At 49.1% G+C, this 19,048-nt stretch overlaps 5 protein-coding genes across 5 annotated transcripts; 4 read left to right on the top strand and 1 right to left on the bottom strand.

The window, feature by feature from the left end:
• Window positions 1-221: 221 nt before the first annotated feature.
• N7479_011409 (oxidative DNA demethylase) lies at window positions 222-2,256 on the top strand (the record flags this gene model as incomplete). Its single annotated transcript, XM_057259100.1, has 2 exons — window positions 222-385; window positions 444-2,256. 2 exons carry the CDS (start codon window positions 222-224, stop codon window positions 2,254-2,256), a joined length of 1,977 nt encoding a protein of 658 aa, XP_057106558.1.
• Window positions 2,257-4,192: 1,936 nt separating this feature from the next.
• N7479_011408 (uncharacterized protein) lies at window positions 4,193-4,711 on the top strand (the record flags this gene model as incomplete). The annotated part of the gene is made up of 1 exon (XM_057259099.1): window positions 4,193-4,711. One exon carries the CDS (start codon window positions 4,193-4,195, stop codon window positions 4,709-4,711), a length of 519 nt encoding a protein of 172 aa, XP_057106557.1.
• A 3,716-nt stretch (window positions 4,712-8,427) lies between these two features.
• N7479_011407 (uncharacterized protein) lies at window positions 8,428-10,014 on the top strand (the record flags this gene model as incomplete). Its single annotated transcript, XM_057259098.1, has 2 exons — window positions 8,428-9,406; window positions 9,485-10,014. The coding sequence occupies 2 exons, from the start codon at window positions 8,428-8,430 to the stop codon at window positions 10,012-10,014; spliced, it is 1,509 nt and encodes a 502-aa protein (XP_057106556.1).
• A 1,163-nt stretch (window positions 10,015-11,177) lies between these two features.
• N7479_011406 (uncharacterized protein) lies at window positions 11,178-15,521 on the top strand (the record flags this gene model as incomplete). The annotated part of the gene is made up of 1 exon (XM_057259097.1): window positions 11,178-15,521. One exon carries the CDS (start codon window positions 11,178-11,180, stop codon window positions 15,519-15,521), a length of 4,344 nt encoding a protein of 1,447 aa, XP_057106555.1.
• A 953-nt stretch (window positions 15,522-16,474) lies between these two features.
• N7479_011405 (uncharacterized protein) lies at window positions 16,475-17,407 on the bottom strand (the record flags this gene model as incomplete). The annotated part of the gene is made up of 2 exons (XM_057259096.1): window positions 16,475-16,594; window positions 17,063-17,407. 2 exons carry the CDS (start codon window positions 17,405-17,407, stop codon window positions 16,475-16,477), a joined length of 465 nt encoding a protein of 154 aa, XP_057106554.1.
• Window positions 17,408-19,048: the final 1,641 nt, after the last annotated feature.

Here is a 19,048-nt window from a genome sequence, read left to right as displayed (position 1 = left end):
AGTGAGATTTAAACTACATTCAAACTACATGTATACTTTGTAAGAGAAGTTTAACAATAGACTAAACATGAGAAGTGAACTATGAGCTTCTAACTATCTTACTGGAGACCCAACAAACAACATAGTTGACCGCCTCATTGCGCGTCCTCACCGCCCGGAAAAATCTATGAAACATCAGACCACTCGCTGTTGAAGTTTTTATTTTTCTACAAACCTCAAAAATGAAGCGCAAGACAGATTCAAGGGCCTCCCTCGATGGCAATGCCATGCGCCAGTCCAAGAAACGGGCTCTCTCCAGCGAGGAGGCTGCTGCCCGCTTCCGCGACGGCCTATTTGACGCCGCGGAGCAGCAGAAGTACACCGACCAATATGCTAAGTCGTCTCCGTGCGTATTCACAGGGAAATAGTCTAATGGCAAAAGGCTGACATTTTTGAATCTCTAGCTACCTTCACGGCGTCATTCACCCTCTGATCGAGCCCACTCTCCTCCGCTCAGTCCGCAATGAGATCGAAACCCAAGTCTCCTTCACCGAGAAGGAAACAGACATCTACAAAATCTTCCAGTCTGGCGATCTCGCCAATCTTGATGGACTGGATGACTCCTCCCTCTCGAAGCTGCCATCCGTACTGAAGCTGCGTGACGCGATTTACTCGGCACGGTTCCGAGAGTATCTCTCCTCCGTGACTGGTTCCGGAAAACTGAGCGGGCAAAAGACCGACATGGCCATCAATGTCTACACCGAGGGCTGCCACCTCCTGTGCCACGACGATGTCATCGGCAGCCGCCGCGTCAGCTACATCCTCTACCTAACCGATCCCGACACACCATGGCAAGCCGAGTGGGGCGGTGCCCTGCGCCTGTTCCCGACAACGACCAAGAAAGACGCCAAAGGCAAGGACGTAAAAATCCCCAGCCCGGACTACAGCCTCTCAATCCCTCCCGCCTTCAACCAGCTCAGCTTCTTTACCGTCCAACCGGGCGAGAGCTTCCACGATGTTGAGGAAGTGTACCACCCACGCGACGACGAAGACAAGACGAAGAAGCGCGTGCGTATGGCGATTAGCGGCTGGTTCCACATCCCGCAGAAAGGCGAAGACGGTTACGAAGAAGGACTTGAAGAGAAGCTCGCCGAGCGCAGCAGTCTCGCGCAGCTGCAGGGCCGCGGCGATATCTACGACCTACCTCAGTCGCAGCCTGTGTCCTGGGAGGAACCCGAAGTCGAAGGCAAGGGCAAGGGCAAAGTGGAAGAGCAGACTGAGGGCGAGTTCACAGAGAGCGATCTCGCCTTCCTGCTTCGGTACATTGCGCCTTCGTACCTGACCCCTGATATCGCCGAGGAAATGTCAGACGCATTCTCAGCTGAGTCCTCGCTTAGCCTGGAGCAGTTCTTGAGTGACAAGTTTGGATCGCGCGTAAGCGCGTACATTGAGGAGCAGGAGAGACAGCCTCTTCCTGCTTCAGCTGATGAGATCCAGGTTCAGCGCGGGTGGACCGTTGCTCGTCCTCCGCACAAGCATCGCTATCTTTACCAGCATGCTTCTGGTGAGAAGGATACCGACAACCCGATTCAGGAGCTGTTGAACGTGCTATTCCCGTCGCAGGCCTTCCGGAAGTGGCTTTCGCTTGTTACTGGTGTGGACCACCTCACCAGCCACAATTTGCTTGCGAGACGTTTCCGTCGCGGCTGTGACTATACTCTTGCTAGTTCGTACGAAGGTGAGGAGCCTCGACTCGAGTTCTCGCTTTGTATTACCCCGAGCACTGGGTGGGAGAAGCAGGAAGAAGAGGAAGATGAGGACGAGGACGAGGACGAGGATGAAGAAGCCAATGGCTCGTCCGCCAAGGCATCCAAGCCGAAGGAGCAGCTAAATGACGATACTGTGGAAGGTCCTGCACTGGGCGGTTACGAGATCTACATGGCTGGTGATGAAGATGAGGATGATGACGATGAAGAGGATGCCGAGAACGCTGACCAAGTCCTGGGCCGGAAGAAGACCAAGGCTGATCCGGCTGTCTACCGGTCTGCGGGTGAAGATGAGGATGATGGTATTCTGTTCAGCACGCAAGCAGGATGGAACCGACTCAGCATTGTCCTACGGGATAGCGGCACTCTCAAGTTCGTCAAGTATGTCAGTGCTGCGGCTAAGGGTGATCGGTGGGATATCACTGGTGAGATCGGTGTTGAGTTTGAGGAGGGTGATGAAGATGAATATGATGGTGATGAGGGTGAGGACGAGGATGAAGATGAAGAGTAAATCCTAATCAGACATGACTACAGTGCATAGATTTCGAAAAGATTGTAGATATTATATATGGCGCATATACGACTTGAATTGACTTGATGAGATACTACTTTGCGTTTCGAGGTTAATCCTATTAGGAGCATTATTTGTCTGTTTGTTCCCATCTTAATACTTTTTCTCTTGCTTTAGATCCCAACTAATAGACATGCAGATAATAGCGGAAATATCGTCCAATGGATCAATTCAACATGCTCAGCCGTTTAAAATCTTACTGCAATATCGTTGGACCAATATTTCCGCAAATATATATATCTAATTTGTAACCAATACGTCGAGTTCAACATTCAATATACGACCAGGTAATACTATACTCAAAGATACAAATCTCCGCACCGGCCTAGCAAAAAGGGTCTAATCTCAATAATCTCTTCTCCAAACTATCACTGACATCATCCACAGCAGCTATTGAAACCCATAATAAGACACACGGGACGATCCCGAGAGCCGGCGCGAACTGAAACAAGCACATGGCGGTCTCTATGGACCCCGGGAGGCGAAAAGATCTGAGACACAGCAAGGAAGAAATAATTGGCTGATAAATAGTGACTATTTACGATTATCTCGAAGGAGTTCAGATACAGAAACCAAAGCCACATAATTGATGCAGCCAAGTTGGGGGGGGAGGGGGGAGGGATCAACGAAAAACGTAAAAAAGCGAACCCAAAATATGTACATATTTACACAAGTGGAGAGACTCAACCATCTACAACATGGGGTAGTAGTGCGCATGTACGATGCATGTATGTACTCCGTACCTCACCAGACGAAAAAGTGAGCTGCACATGGCGCAAAAGATATATCCTGCGAGAAGTGCAACCTAGGAAGCGGCGCCGATTCCCCGTGGAATTCTCGAGATGCAAGACAAGACATGTTTGGGACAGGATTGGTGCTCCACCAGAACTGTATTGAGTTTACCCCTTTGTACAGGGCATTTTGACATTCGACACGCGACAGCAACTAAACCGAGAACAAGATCAACCGGAATATCGCCTGTGGAGCTTGTAGCAGGCAAGGGGTGTGCCACGATGAAGGGGAGGGAGATCGTGGAATGATCTGCCAATCATACTTGGTTATTGGAGTACACATTGTATGATCATTCAGGTATGGTTGGATGGATATATTTAGGTCTGATGACTTCCAATACGGTAAAAGGTAGCGTGGATCGTTGCAGTTCTTGTCTGTGGTGTCTGATTTTGCGAGGGAGGCAGCGGTAGGTAGCCTCGCCTTCAACTGGCAATTAGGTATGTGGAAAGATTTTGGCTCTGCAAAGTAGTCAAGTTTTGCATGCCTTGTGCTAGACCATTGGGGCGTGTCGTGGATCCTTTCCTATAATAGTAGATATAGCGACCTTGTACAGAGTGGTTCACCGCATGAAGTGATCAGTTGCGAGTCAGGTGGATTCAGGTTAGATCATCATGTCAAGCCTGATTGTTGTCTGTATTCTTGAGTATGTACATTATGTACCTACATATCTAAAGAACTTCCAAGGTTGAGGTTTGTTTGACCTCGGGATGGGCCGGCCCGAAGAGGGGCCATCCATGGATCTATTGACACCTGAGAGCCTGAAACACAGGGCTGTCTAGGCACAAAGAGGGCTGTGCGTTATTTCCTTGAATTGATCCATTATTAGGCTAATAGCAATTCCAGGCTGTGGTGCTCATCTAGTCGTTCTACTTAGCCCATTGGGCCCCAACTTGGATGCTAGGCACTGAACATTAGAACAAACTAGTAAACTACTCAGATTAAGCGCTATCAATGAACGAGAACGCGATTAGGCCGGGCGAACTCTCATGAATTGTGTTGGTCCACTCTTCATCCTACTCTAACTACAACATATATCCAAAACATCACTTCTACTACCGTAACACATAACCTATAAACATCCGATATGCCCACAGCAGAGGAAACCAACCAGTCTGATAAAGGCGTATCACAGCTCAACTTTGAAGTCAACGGCCTCTATATTCTTCTATCTGACCGCGGCGACAAGAGCTACACATTCCACTGGCGCTTCTACCTACACCAAAGTTCGACATCAGGCTCGATCTACCATCTACTAAACGACATCGATCCAGCCATTTGGCGCTTCGGACATCTACCCGACCAGACTGTGATCTATGACCCACTACTCCTCGGCGCCCTCAAGATAGGAGTTTTAGACCCTACGCTCCACGCGCATTTTCTCGAGCGCCTTCGCCAAATCCCAATCGTCGATTCAGTTCGATTCCGCGAGAGAATTACTTGCCGGGTATGGCTCAAGGAAGCTCTCTTTGAGTTAGATGACGAAGGATACATCATGCTCATGAGGAGTGTGGATGATATTGAAGCTGAAGCGAGGAGCCTCGCGCTTCAGAATAAGAGTTTAGCCAGGCGGACGGTTGTGAGGAGTGGTGGGAGCCAGGGTTAAAATTCCAGGTGTCATCTGAAAGACTCAGGTGGGGACTATGGTTATATCATGTGCAAGGAGGGCGGGGGGAAGGAGGGTAGAGGAAATAGGGCATTGGATACGAACTAAACGGAATTAGGCGATATTACTCCGCAGATGGAACTGATTTTGAATATAGGGGAAGCCATTTGGGTGTTGTTTTAGTCACGGGTGGAGTTAGAAACAACATGTCAAGGCCGAGCGCCAATATTGTTTCAGTAGGGGAGCTAACTATGCTTAGTACCCGGGTGGGTACAAAATAGTTGTACTACAGATGTGGTTGGGGTGGCGGCGGCGGCAGGCCGGTGGAAGTTACGGGTGGACAAGACGGGACGTTTGTGGCCTTAGTGGATATGGAGGATAATTGATTACCGCATCTGTGCTCACATTCTAGTAAATACTGGTATGATCTCCAACCTTGTCTGCATGTAACCTCTAAGCTTTGGCTGTGCGCTCCCCAGCTTCGGGGAACGGGAGCCGGTGCGAGGATCGTCGGTAGGCCAGGAGTTTGAGTTGGGAGGTACACTGTCTAGTACTCCGTACATACATATGCAAAGAGACTACGGAGTAGTATGGGCAATGTATAATGTAGAATGTACGTTGTTCCATACGTTGTAGAAAACTATATAGACAAGCAATATGTAGGATTGCAGGTGCATAGAGGATAGATTTACATAGTAGAGACATTTTCCGAAGACTAGAGACTATTCAAATGAAGTCAAAGTCCAGTGCAATATGTGGACGAAGGGGCTACTGCCATGCGAGGGAATATGAGCTGGAATAGGGAATAGGAAAAAGAAAAAGAAAAAAAAGAGAGAGAGAAAAGTTCTCACCCCCTGGACGGTACGACCCATGTGTCAAGACGGACTAGTATTGGGAAAGGGCAGCAAGGCACAGCCCACGAGCACGACCTCGCTCAAAGGCGTGGGATGCAGGAATGGGCAAAGGCCACGGTATTGCCATGGGGCGATACATAGCTCCGGGAAGATATGATGGGAGAGCATGGAGGATTGCCATGGGCAAGCCATGAGCCATAGGAGAAAGGATGCATTCGCATGAGCCACGCACTTTGGCATAGCAAACTCTAAGCTTAAAGTCATCCCTTGACCGAGATAGGATAGTTTGGCGAGGGTGTACAGCGTTGTAGAGATAGAGTCGTACGCAGAATTCCCGTTGCCGATGGGCCTTTTTTTTTAAAAACCCGGAAGACCAGCCGTTTGGTGGAGATCAAGCCTGGGGTCTCGGATAAGCTGTGTGTGTCCATTCATCAAGTATGGAGAAGTGCTACCGTGTCAGAAGTTCGAAGAATGTGCCGTAGATCGGGTGGCGATCTTCAAGACATTCTGCAAGGCGACGATGGTGCCATGTGGCATGCTAGAAGGGGAAGATGATAGACAGTAGTACTCCGTACTTGACATGCATATGTTTATTATTGCACTGTACTCCGTACTTCGTATTCAATTTGTGTTGCCTAAAGGTGTGGACAAAGAGGTGTTGCAGCCACAGTGTGGCTGCGTCGGCTAGACCGTCGGTTGGGCCGATGCAATTTGATTTTAGTGGTATTATATGTATCTTAGATTGACTTACTAGTTTTTTTTTTATATATTTTCAAATGTTATCAAAATTACAAACGGCTCTCGATCTATTTCTGGACGAACACCCGATCAAACGGAGATTGAGATTAAATCGACACATCAACCTAAAGCAACACGGTTTATTGCAGTCGCGTAGGTACCCGGATAAATACCCCATGTTTCAGGTAACAATATTCCCCAAAGTAATTAGAACATATATAATTGAAGACGCCTTATTGTAGTATATAAGATAAGTATAAAATCATACCTGATTACTTCGAACCAATAATTATGTAGATCCAGACCCAGAAGATCCAAATAATTAAATAAGCTTGGTCATATTTGCCAAGTCTCCAGGTCACACTTGTTCGGAAACCGGGATATTACCCATAATAGCGTGAATCGAAGGGTGAAAATAGCCGCGCGACATAAAGCCAGTCCTATGTAACCCCCTCTGACAGGCCAACATGTGATGATTTGGGCGGCAGGTACGGGTGGTTGCATGTATGAAGCTCAAGCTCATGGAAGCGTGGATGATCCGTGACACACTTATCTGCCTGTGTCCGAGGTGTTACAGAAGAGACAAGTGGATCGTGTTTTAGGGGTTATTAATGAATACCATTATAGGAATTATTTAATAGCGAAGAATATTAATGAGGATTATGGGGGATTATGGGGGATTATGGGGAATTATGAGGCTTATGAGGATTATAAGATAATACTCCGTACTTTGTACACATTCGGTAGTTAACATATATAAAATAACATATGGCAATCAAACCCTCCAGGGCTCGGTGAGTAAAAAAAAAAAAAAACAGGCTACAAAATGCCATGTGTGGGACTGAAGAAAAAGACATATGGAGGACAAGGATTAAACAGGTACTTTACTCTCCCGACCAGAAAGACGTACTAGTATTTGTTAGTGTGTATTTGCCCCCGAGACTACCGATCAACCCTGCATTCTTATGCCATGTGTCCAACGTCAACATGTTTTCTTTTCTTTTTTTTTTGGCTCATATATATATATAATAACATTTTATATTTTATATCCGTACCTCCGTACAGTACTTAATCTCCCAAACGGGATTGTGCAGTTAGCCCCGGTCGCGAATGCAGCTTGACTGGATGGAAAGAGAAGGAGACTCAATAAATAGGAAAACACTGCAAGGGAGAAGCCACGTGAAGGGGGTGTATTGTAACAATAGTATTCTATATAAATATATGTACATATTATAGTTTTATATATATATATATATATATCCAAAAAAAGATGACGTGAAGACTCAATGCAAACGTGTTCTCCTTGCTTTTCCTAGGGATTCAATTAGGAATGTAGTCCCATTTATATTGGGTATGAGATTAGATATTGAAATATAGAATGCACAACTTAATAGAGACGGAGTAACTACGGAGAAATAGAGCTAACAGGTACTATAGAGTGAGATTAATATATAAGTAATAAGAGTTACCGTACCTATAATATACTATATAGTCCTTACTCCCCAGGGTCAGCCTCGTGGCACAGTTGCAGTAGAGGCTTGGCAGTAATACCAGTACGGAGTACATTCTTTGTTTTTGGATGTTCTTTTTATATTTTCACGATTTTATTTTCTATTTTCACTGTTATTTTATTTTCTCTAATTTTTCTTTAATTTTTTCTTTAATTTTAATCAAGAAAGGGGATGCCAAAAAAGAAGGTTAAAAAAAAAAAGAGGTTTCAGAGACTCGAGGCTTGGGGTTTCGAGTCTCCAATTTTCTAGAGGAACACTTCTTTAATCTCGAACTCTCTCAACTCTCTACTCTCCTTCAACTTTCTCTACTTTCTATTTTCCTTTCCCTAACTTATAATAATTTTACACTTCCGTGCCACGTTCCTTTCGGTAAGCTTGATCTGTGTTGCCTTGTCATTATATGTCTAACATTGAACCTACCCATCTAGCCCTTCCCTTTTTTTTTTTTTACCTTGCGCAAACCTCAAAAACTTGACACCTTCCGAATTCGACGCATTCACGATTGTTTCTCGTGAATCTTCTATTCTCGATTAGGAATATGCGATAGTGTGGAAAAGAGCGGGTTGATCTTTCTTCTTCACTCTTCCCCGCTTGAATTCAGAACTCTCCCACCATGGATCCCTCTGTCGCACATCGGCCATGGGAGGCAGTTTCAGGGCCTCAGAGTTCTGCAGGCTCAACACAAACCCTGCCCTCTATCTCGACCCTTACTGCAAATATGCCTGGAGCCCCCGCGGAGAAATCTCCCGGGAATGGCTCACTGAACACGATTGAACGTGACTCCGGGAATTGGTCAATGCCGCAAAGCACAAGTAGGAGACCCTCACCTGGTATGGATTGGGAGCGGCGCGGTGCTGACCATACAGGATCATCTACCTACTCCACGACCACCAATGGCACCGGTAACAATTATCCGTCCCTCAGTTTCATATCCGCATCGCAACCCTCCCCGAATCGCGGACACCCGGCGGTTGACCGCTCTCCTTACCCCCACGATCAATCGACCACCCCTTCCTCCGCCGGCACTCAACAGCCCTCTCCAAACTTCAACCAGCCAAACTCTACCCTTCCCTCGATCAACCAGAACTATGAAGCCCCCTCCCAACGAGGGAGCGTGGCAGAGACGACCGAATCCCGGCGCAGCAGTATCGACAGTCGCATGAACCAAGGAATCAGTTCTCTGGCAATTAACCCAGCCTCCCCTTACCATAGCACCAATGCGTCCCAATCGTCAATCGTCTCAAGTCTACAAAGAGAGCGAGGGATTCCGACCGACATGAATTCATACCGGGGCCCTCGCTACTCAGGAGGCAGTCAACCACTCTCTCCGTTGGGCCCTCGCGCAACCGACCAACAGCGGAGTTTTGCAGCCGGTCGCACCGCTCCGGCCATTTCCTCGAATCCTCGGTCGGAAATTTACAACGCTGAAGCACCCACGGCGGGTATGGCATATGCCTTCCCGGACCCGGACATGGCACGCTCAAGCTCCGTCTCCTCGAAGGGAGAGTCCAACCCCCCCTTCTCCCGAAAAGGCAGCATGGCAGAGTCCATGAACAGTATGTACTCGGAGCGAATGCCCCGAGGACAACACGGTATGATCCAACCAAAAAAAAATAAAAATAAAAAGAGGTCACACCTTGCACGCGCAACGATTCTAACACATCTGCCAGACCTACCTCAGAATGTACACCACCACTCCCTCCAACACAAGGCAGTGCGAGAGTTGATCGGCGAAGAAGATGGACCGCCAGGCAGCACACCGTATAGCCGCACTCCCGAACTGCGCGTAACGCACAAACTAGCCGAGCGCAAACGGCGCAGCGAAATGAAAGACTGCTTCGAAGCGCTCCGGCTGCGTCTACCACCTGGTCAAACCAACAAATCTAGCAAATGGGAAACGCTCACACGGGCAATTGATTATATAGGGATGCTTGAGAAAACCCTCGCGCAATCGCAACGCGACCGAACTGTCATGCAGTCCGAGATGGAAGAGATGCGCGCCCAGCTCCAACAAGCCAATGGCGCTTCTCGGCCCCCATCCATCTTCGAGCATCATCAAATGAACTCCCAGGTCAATGGCCAGGGTCCTGTCTTTAGTGGGTTCGGCAATGGCGTGACTCAGGAGCAACCGCGCACGTTACCGCCCCTTATGAATGGCTCTAGTGCGCCTATGCAGGGCATTGAGTATGAGCGGCGGTAGGATGCGTGGTCGCATTTTGAGTTGTGACGAAAGCTGAAGCTGCGTATGAGATATGACTAGTCACGCAAAACCTATCAACGACTTTGTTTTTGACTTTGTTCTGTTGGTACCATATATCCCCCCTGTTATAGATACAATCCCCATTCAACTTTTTTTTTGGACATGGGGATTGGTTTATACTGATCTTGTTTTTTTCCTTTGGTTTTAGGGAGTGGTCTCTGCTTTCTGTCATATTTTGTTCTTCATACCCGCAATTACTTTGCTTTTTTTTTTTTTGTCTCTGAGGCCACTTCACAATACAATAGGAGGGAATATGGAATATGGAATAGCTGGAATATGGATATTCATGTTTACTCTTCAATCTTTTCCTAGCCTTAGGCTGATAGTTGATATGGGTGTGGAGTATCAACATACAAAGTACATCTCCCCATGGAAGGTTTCAGACCACATAGATCATATAATAGAAACGGTAGCACGAAAACAAATTGTTTCAGAAAGATCCTGCCTCAAATAAGTATTCATTTGTATAATCTGATCTATTTTTGTCCCTCCACTCATTGACCTCTCGTAGCGCCCGCCCCCGGTCCGGCGCGTAGTGACCGGCCTGAGTCTGACATTTGCATCCAATCCATCACCTTCCACTCTTCTTCCCCTGGTGATCTCTCTACCAATGGTCCAATGATGGACCTTCAAGAAGCAGCACAGAGCTAGCTGCAGCGGGATGTCTGGGATTTCTGCAGAAATTCACCAGCAATGATGATCATTGGCCGGTTTGTTTATAGCTCGAGCTGTTACTGTAGAGTGACCGGCCTGGACTCTGCGAATTCTGCACTGTGATGATGCAGACTGAAACGTAGAAATAGAGCTTTGTTCTCTTAAATCTCGGGGCTTTTCTTATTTTGTCGGTCTTTCGCATTGTCTTTCGCATTGTATTTCTTTTGTTTTGTATTTGACTCAATAGACTCTATTTGGGGCTGTTGTGTATTGTTGCCTTTCCCTTTGTCTATTGTTTCACTATAATATTAATAGACGTCTTTGTTTCGCTTCCCTGCAAATCTCGTTCTTTCATCCCTTTTCTGACATATGGTATGCAGAAATCGAATCTTGTCATTTATGCAGACTAACATCTCGACACAGTCAAGTCTACTGAAACGTCGAACGTCATGCTTAAACGAAAGCCACAAGACCTTCAGGTCCCAGTGCCAAACTTCCCATTATCATCGCCGATCAGCGAAGAGATCTCAAGTCCATCATGCTCCTCGGAAGACCAGGAAGAACGAGACCGACCTTTTGCATTTCTATCCAAGGCAACACGACAAAGGCTCGAGGCGAAGACCGCCAAAGATGGGGATCGCTCGTCCATTTCTGCCCATCGCGATGCCTCGAGACTAAACGTCCGCATCACCAAGAAACGTAGAAGTGTTGCGAAACCAGTCGGTCTGAACCTTGTTACGGATTTCACGCTGGTGCCGGCGCCGACGCCGAGGAAACAATCGAGTCCAGTACATGCGGCTGCACCGTTCGTCGATCTGAATGACCTCAAGCTCCTCTCGAAAGTGCGAGAGAAGGAGCGCTCAGCTCAGAAATCAAAGAATACCCTCGCGAAGAGGGTTTCGCGGGGCTTCCAACGGTTACCTGAAAGGACCCAGAGTCAGAAGAGCGGCCAGAATGGAACTGGAATCTCGTTTCTTACCCCCAGAGATGAAGATCCATTCCACGATAGACTTGAGCTTGGAATCTCACCCTCGGACCGCCATGTCATGATCGGACTCACTGTGCCTCGCAACGAGTCGGTGGAAAGATTACAAGAGCTCGACAGCGCAGGCACGCCGCTCACACCATCGATTATTGTCACACCTGCACCATGGAACGCACCATCGAACTCGAGCACCGAAATGCTGCGCCCAAGGGCAACATCAAGTATCTACTCACAACCAACACCCCGCCTCTGGCAATATGAAAGAGATGTGCCACCCGTCCCCGCCATTCCCGCACAGCACTCAGTTGCTACCAAAACTCCCGGCTCAGAGAACAAATACCAGAACACACTAGGCGCAGAGAGGAACGCGCGCGCCCTCTCAACGGCCTCAATATGGGAGGACGACAGTCCACCCCGGACACCGGAGACAGTACACCCAAGGCCCAAGGTCCAGCAACAGGGTCATCTCAGCGTCAACACCCAAGCAGAGGCAGACAGACCCGAGTCCCAAGGCTGGTGGACATACCTCCTCTCCCCTCTCATGGGCAAGTCCATAAAATCCCCACTCAGTCCATCCTTTCCACAGGATTCACCATCCACCCCATCTCCAACTACAGTCACAACCCGCGCCCAGCCAAAAGAATGGATCCAGCGCGAGAAAGAGATCTCCTGCTTCTCGCCAGATACACCCGAGACAGCAGCACCGATTGGGGAGAAGACATTTGAAATATCCCGATCATTCGAACACGACCAATACCAGCAAGGTCCCGAACGCCATCAATCCCCGCCACCCGCTTACGTCTCAAACGTCTCCAGTAGACAAAACACCATGTCCTTTATGTTCAGCAACAACCAAACAATCCAAGGCAAAGCAGCCGAGTACTACCAAGCCTGCGCGCACGAGCTATTCAGCAAGTCTCCATATTTCGAATGCATCAACCATGTCTGCTCGATAACGCCTGCCCATCCTGTCGTGGTGCCAGCAGGAGCCATAAATAGGACTACAGATAACAATCGGGGACTTGCGCTTGTTGCGCTTGAAGGGCCTGGACAATCTGGTCTTGAAGGGACGCGCGAAAACCAGACTCCAGACCCGTCCACAACGTCGACTAAGGATGCGGGACTACTTATTGATATCGATTCGCCTCGTCCTGAGACAACGGCGGAGACGATTCCGTCTGGGTATGTTGTTCGTGCGAAGGAGGTGAAGGTGTTATCGCCATCGTCGGAGTTTACTTCTCATACATGGGATTCGTCTGTCGTTGATGAGGATGAGAAGGGTTCGGTGGCGCATGGTGCTAGGAGTGGCATTTCTGAATCCCGCTCTCGGCGTGCTGCTTCGCCTCCCGTTCCTGTTCCTGTTCCTGTTGTTGCGCCACCCGCGGAGGTGGTTGATAGGCAGGCTTGGGAACCGTCTGCGTTTGCTTCTGCCCCTGCGCCTCCGCCAGCTCCTGTTCCTATGCCCGAGCCAACCCCCGCTCCTGCTCCTGCTCCTGCTCCTGCTCCACAGATAATCACTAATATCTCACCCCCGGTTACTAATTTTCATTACACTGCGCCTGCACCGCAGCCTCAGGTACAGCCCGTGCAGCCGACAGTGCAATATGTGCCGGTCTTCGCCCCCCAAGCGGTACAGCCACAGCCAATGGAGCCGATAATGCAACAGCCACAACAGCAGGAGCCATGGCGAGGAATCCCGGATTCGCCGATGGTTCAGCCAGCCCCTCAAGTAGTAACGCCGAGGACAGAATGGCCATGGGGACAACGAGAACGACCGCAAGAGCAACCGCAGGTTCAACAGCCAGCTACTCAAGGACACACATCTGGGTTTGAATGGGCGTACGTTCAACAAGGAAAAACCCAAGAACTTCCTATTACACAAGAATCACCTCAGGGATCGCAGGTGGTATATGGACAAGGTCCTCCCCAGGCACGACAGGCAACCTATGGTCATGCAGGCAAGCCTCAAGGGCCGCCTGTTATCCAGGGACGGCAATCTGGTTCTGGTTGGCCATTTGGTCTAAGCGCACACCCTCACTCTAATGCACCGCCCGCGCCGCCTCTGCCACAAAATCAGTCCACTGGATCGGATGTTCGGAATCAGCAAGAGCAACCTCAAGCATCCATGGCTCAGGATCGGCAGCATGGATCTGAAGAACGGCAGACAGAACAGGGACTGCCTCAGGGATCTGCACTTACCCCTCCTCAGGGGCATTTGCAACCCTCTGAGCCTATCTCTCCTGGCTTCCAGCGCGCTGTTGGTGGACCCGGCTCCATCCCGATGTCGAATATGCAGGCACCAGCTCCTACATACACGCAAATTCCTCGGGATCCTGCTCTTCCGCCTCGTTATGATACCCAGCCACGTTACAATCGCGATCGTACAGCGGGAATTTCGAGCGTCAACCCAAGCGGCGCGATAGGACCTCATGAGACCCGACGCCGCAGACTTGAAAAGGAAGAAGCCACTGGCCGAAGGGTGTGCAATCTCTGGCGTGGCCGGGGTCCATTCAGCAAGAAGAGCGGACGTCCAGGACGTGAGGGTCGTATTCGTCGGAGATGGTATTTTGTGATTTGCATTTTCTTCTTCATTATCGTCGCCCTAGCCACTATTCTAGCGATTATACTGACAAGGAAAGGAGACGCGACTCCTGTTCAATCGCGATGGCTGAATCTTACAGGCTATCCGCCTATGCCGACTGGAATTGCAACACTCGCTGGAACGGAGCCACAGCTTGAAAAGTCGGCTTGTATCACTCCTTCTTCGATGTGGAGTTGTGCTTTGCCCAAGGAGCAGCAGGATACCAATGAGCCGTACAATGCAAACCAGCCCAACTTCCGTGTTTCTATCAGCTTCCGAAATGGAACATATGATAACAGCACTACCGTTGGCTCAAAGCTACGTATCAGGGGCGATGACCTTTTCAACCCATCGCCCGAAGCCCCGAGAGACACAGAGCAGAGCTTTATTGGGCAATACACAGACAACAACAGCGTACCGTACGCGGGCGAATCAACACCCTTCTACATGTCCGTCCTCTCAACTGTCTCCCTCTCATCGGCAAGTATCTATCGCCGCTCAGATGCCTCCAACGGCACCGCATACCCGAACATCTCAGCAATTATCCCCCCGCCAGATGAAAATGCAGACGGGACCCCAGCTGCAGCAATGCTCTACCCCCTCCCCTCATCCCAACCAATCCGCCTCTACAACCGTGGTCTTCCAACTGAGCACTACGGTTTCTACAGCTACTTCGACAAATCCATCTTCCTAAGCTCACAAACCCAATCCACCACTGCCGATACAAACGGCGGAATCTCAAAATCCAAGGCGCACTACCGATGCACATGGTCCCAAACCCGCCTCCTCGTCCAAATCTGGACCCAACCCGATAAAATCGGCCGTCAGCTCCTTCCACAATCCAAAGACACAGCAACAAACACCTCCTCATCTGCAACACCAACATCAACAAACAACCCACCTACATCTTCATCCTCCGCAACAGACTTCTCTCGCCCAGGCTCATTCCCATACCCGGTAACAATAACAGTGGACCGGCACGGCGGCGCCGAGAAAAAGAAAATGGTCTACTGCTACCCGCTCGAAGACGACGGTCATTACAATATCACGGCTGTGCAGTTGCAGCTTGAGGACCGCGCTGTTGGCGGTGAGCTTGTTAATCCTGCTTCAGGGCTCTTTAAGGGAATTGGTGGGACGAAGAATTCTACGATCGAAGAGGCGGGGGGTGTTGATGGTGGTTCTGGTGGGTGTGGGTGTCAGTGGGTGAATTGGATTTCGAGTGTGTAGAGATTGTTGGGTCGCATGGATGGTGTTTTTGTTTAAATGGGCGGCAACTATTGATTTTCTTTTCTTTAAGGCTTGTTCATGGGCTTGCATTGCATGCTTCTTCTGGTGTTTGGGGCGGGTTTTCTGTTCATTTTCTTGCGGGAGACGAAGCTCATAAAAGAGCGTATGTATAGATTCGATGCATTTCCATAGTAATACGAACCTAACTAGTCTAAAATACAAAATCAACATTGAAATTCAAAATTCAATTCCTTCATCCTTCAAACCTACCCAGGTACAACCAATACGAAGTTGTTCATCTACCAACTATAAATCTCATCACGTTGCATCAAGCCTGCAGAAGTCAAAAACCTTAATCAAGCATAAAGCAGAGCCAATAGGCTGGGAAACAGCTAGCAGACATGCGCCACCCGACCAAGCAGGGATGATTGGACTGCGTTGGGATGTTAGAGGGATGCCTACGATTGTACATTTTTACCCACTGGGAGGAATTTAAGCGATGTCCATGAGTCTGGGTATTAAATTTCTACAGAGTAGTTGGAAGTTTAGCAGTATATAGGGGCTGATCTTGGTGCTAGATCAGTACCATCTTCAGTTTGTTAGGATATTGTTGGATCTGTATGTAAGTTTCTTCATCTTGATATGTCCATGTTGATTAGGCGAATTCACCAAGAGAAGAGTATCCAAAAACATTCATTGAATTATAAATCAAATCATATTATTAGGTACTATAATATTACCGAAAGAAACACCATAAGTAAACCCCCAAAATCGCAAATTCTAACCATTACAACCTTAAACGCCTATCTGGAGATCCAAGGACTCCAACCTCCCAGGCGAATCAAGTCTCAATCCAGCAACAAAAAGAGATACCCAATCAACAAAACAAAACACCAGCATTAAGACAAAAATTTAAAAGACAGTTTTTCGAACATCAAGTAAGAGCAACACGTTTATGCAAGCAGCATAACGGCACCGTAGACAATGCTGCCAATAAGAGCGCCATAGACTCCGAACTGAGGCGCGGTGACCTTGGAGCCGGGGTTGGAGGGGGTGTACTCGGAGGAGCCAGACTCGGATCCAAGCCCAGAGCCGGAGCCAGAGCCGGAGCCAGAGCCAGAGCCAGATTCGGATCCAGTGCCAGAACCAGCGCTGGAGCCAGAGCCCGAGCCGATGCTGCCAGAGCCAGATCCAGATTCGGATCCAGAGCCAGAGCCAGCGCCGGAGCCGATACTGCCAGAGCCAGATCCAGATCCAGATTCGGATCCAGAGCCAGAGCCAGCGCTGGTGCCAGAGCCCGAGCCAGAGCCAGCGCCGGAGCCGATACTGCCAGAGCCAGATCCAGATTCGGATCCAGAGCCACCGACAATGCCGCCAGCACCACCGGAGGAGCCGGAGCCGGAACCAGATTCGGAGCCATTGCTGCCAGAGCCGGAGCTAGAGCCGGAGCCAGACTCAGAGCCGGAGCCAGATTCAGATCCAGAGCCGTTGCTACCAGAGCCAGAATCAGAGGCGCCGTGAGTCTTGGTAGGGACGCTGACAGGAATGGTTGCGCTACCGTGGCAGTTGTAGCAGGGAGCGGTGCCAGTACCGATGATAGAGCCGTGGTTGTCCTCGCCGTTGGTACCGTTGTGGTGAGGGGAGCCAGTGACGATGGGGTGGCTGCCAGTCTGAGTACCTTCATGGTTGGGGGAGCCGGTCACAATAGGGTGGCTGCCAGTGGTGATACCGGTACCAGTAGCACCTGTAGGAGCGACAGCGGTAGCTTGGTATTTGCCAGCGGCCCTGATGGCGCGGACGGGGGGTTCACGCTGCTGTTTGGCGCCACCGGCCTGGACACCAGCCGCGAGAGCCAGCAAAGCGATGGAGGGGGCTGTAATGTGCATTTTTATTGCGGTGCGAAGAGCGAGTGAATCAAGAAGTCAAATAGATGGCTTGCTGTCTTAACGAGTGACGAAGCTGCGATTGGGATTAGTATATGTCCTTGATATTGCGGTGCTGGTACCAGCAAATATTTGATAGCTCCAGAACTTACCTAGAACGATAATGCCGATGCGATTGAGATGGAAATCTGGAGGGGATCTGAGGTGAAGAGGACGCCATTCTTATAGATCTATCGAGCGGTCCAAATCCGGCCAATATATTGATTAAGGTTAATTCGGGGTGACATGGATCATGAACAATGGGGGGAAAAATCGAATTCGACTAATATGTGCCTCTTGATGCTCCTCTTTGCCTTCGATGTACCTCTCTTTCCCCCTCGATGGGACTCAGAAAAGTGGAAACGAGATTTACTGATTTCCGCATCCGGGGGCAAATGTCACACTATTCTGATATGAGACTCCACTTTGCAACGCTGGTACGATCGGTTCGACCCGACGCCAATATCGTCATGATCTTCTGAATTGCTTGTTCCCAAACGGTGGAGACATACGGCTCGGTTGGGCATAATCACGTGATTAATTGTCCCAATTAGGAAGGTGGTGCTCTTGCAAGCAGACATCAACGCTGAATAACCCACCAATGTGGAATTCCACAGGAATCAACCCCAGAGCAGTCAAAATGAATATCGAGTGGATTTTCTTTGTGCGTAATCTGTTTTGGGAAGACGCGCTAAAGATCGTTGTCTAAAGAGCAGACAATGGGTGGAGAGCCCCCTGTCTGGACGCGCTCGGTACATAGGAAGGCGAGTCCATGGAGCAGAAGATAGCTTCCCGCTACACCCCACCTATGTAATTACTGTTGGATCTTGAGGCTCACTGCTTCCCCGAGCTGTAACACAGGCCAATCGGACTTTATATCCGGTCGAGCACATTTGGCCTCTAGAATCGGTCACAAAAAGAGATCTTCGAGAATCGATCAGTATTTTTCTTCTGTCATAGCATTGTAAGAGCTTACGGCTGTTAGTAGCATACTAAAAATCCTCAAAGCCACTCCCTACTTAGGACTGATCGCCCAGTCAATCTCCTAACATCTACATCCGGCATCCAGTAAGTTTGCATCGACGCAGCTCACCTAGCATTGGAAATTCCACTGGAGTATGATCAAGCATCAATGGGTTACAATGCCGAGCTTCGTTGTCTTCAAGAAACGTCAGTGGTGTTCACGTCAGGGCTATAATCTCCGATCATTGTCATTTGCGATCAATCTGAGGAATGTGGCTGCCACGTACTGGCTATGGAATGTGTATTCCTTCAGCACTATTATCACCACGATTCGTTCGCAGGATCCCATGTAGGTCGATTTTGTCTGCAGGGCCAGAAAAGAGAGAAGGCTGATCAGCCACTACGTAGGAGTAACTTAGTGCGGATGCTAGAGGGCTAGAATCTCTCAATATTGAGCTAGTTGCAAATTGCATCCCCTGTAGTGAGAAAGAATTTGCGTGGAGTAGCAAACCGTCTTCGGATTTGAATGGACACCTGTAGAATATGTACTACCTTGCATTGACCTAGTGCATCCTTTTTCAATACGCGACTTTGGAGACGTTAAGATCATTTATTTTCGGGCCCTAAATCAACACCATATTT

This window comes from Penicillium vulpinum, assembly GCF_028829585.1.
Source record: "Penicillium vulpinum strain IBT 29486 chromosome Unknown utg000004l_segment0_segment0, whole genome shotgun sequence".
Taxonomy (NCBI): Eukaryota; Fungi; Ascomycota; class Eurotiomycetes; order Eurotiales; family Aspergillaceae; genus Penicillium; species Penicillium vulpinum.
This window is presented reverse-complemented; position numbering and strand designations above follow the sequence as displayed.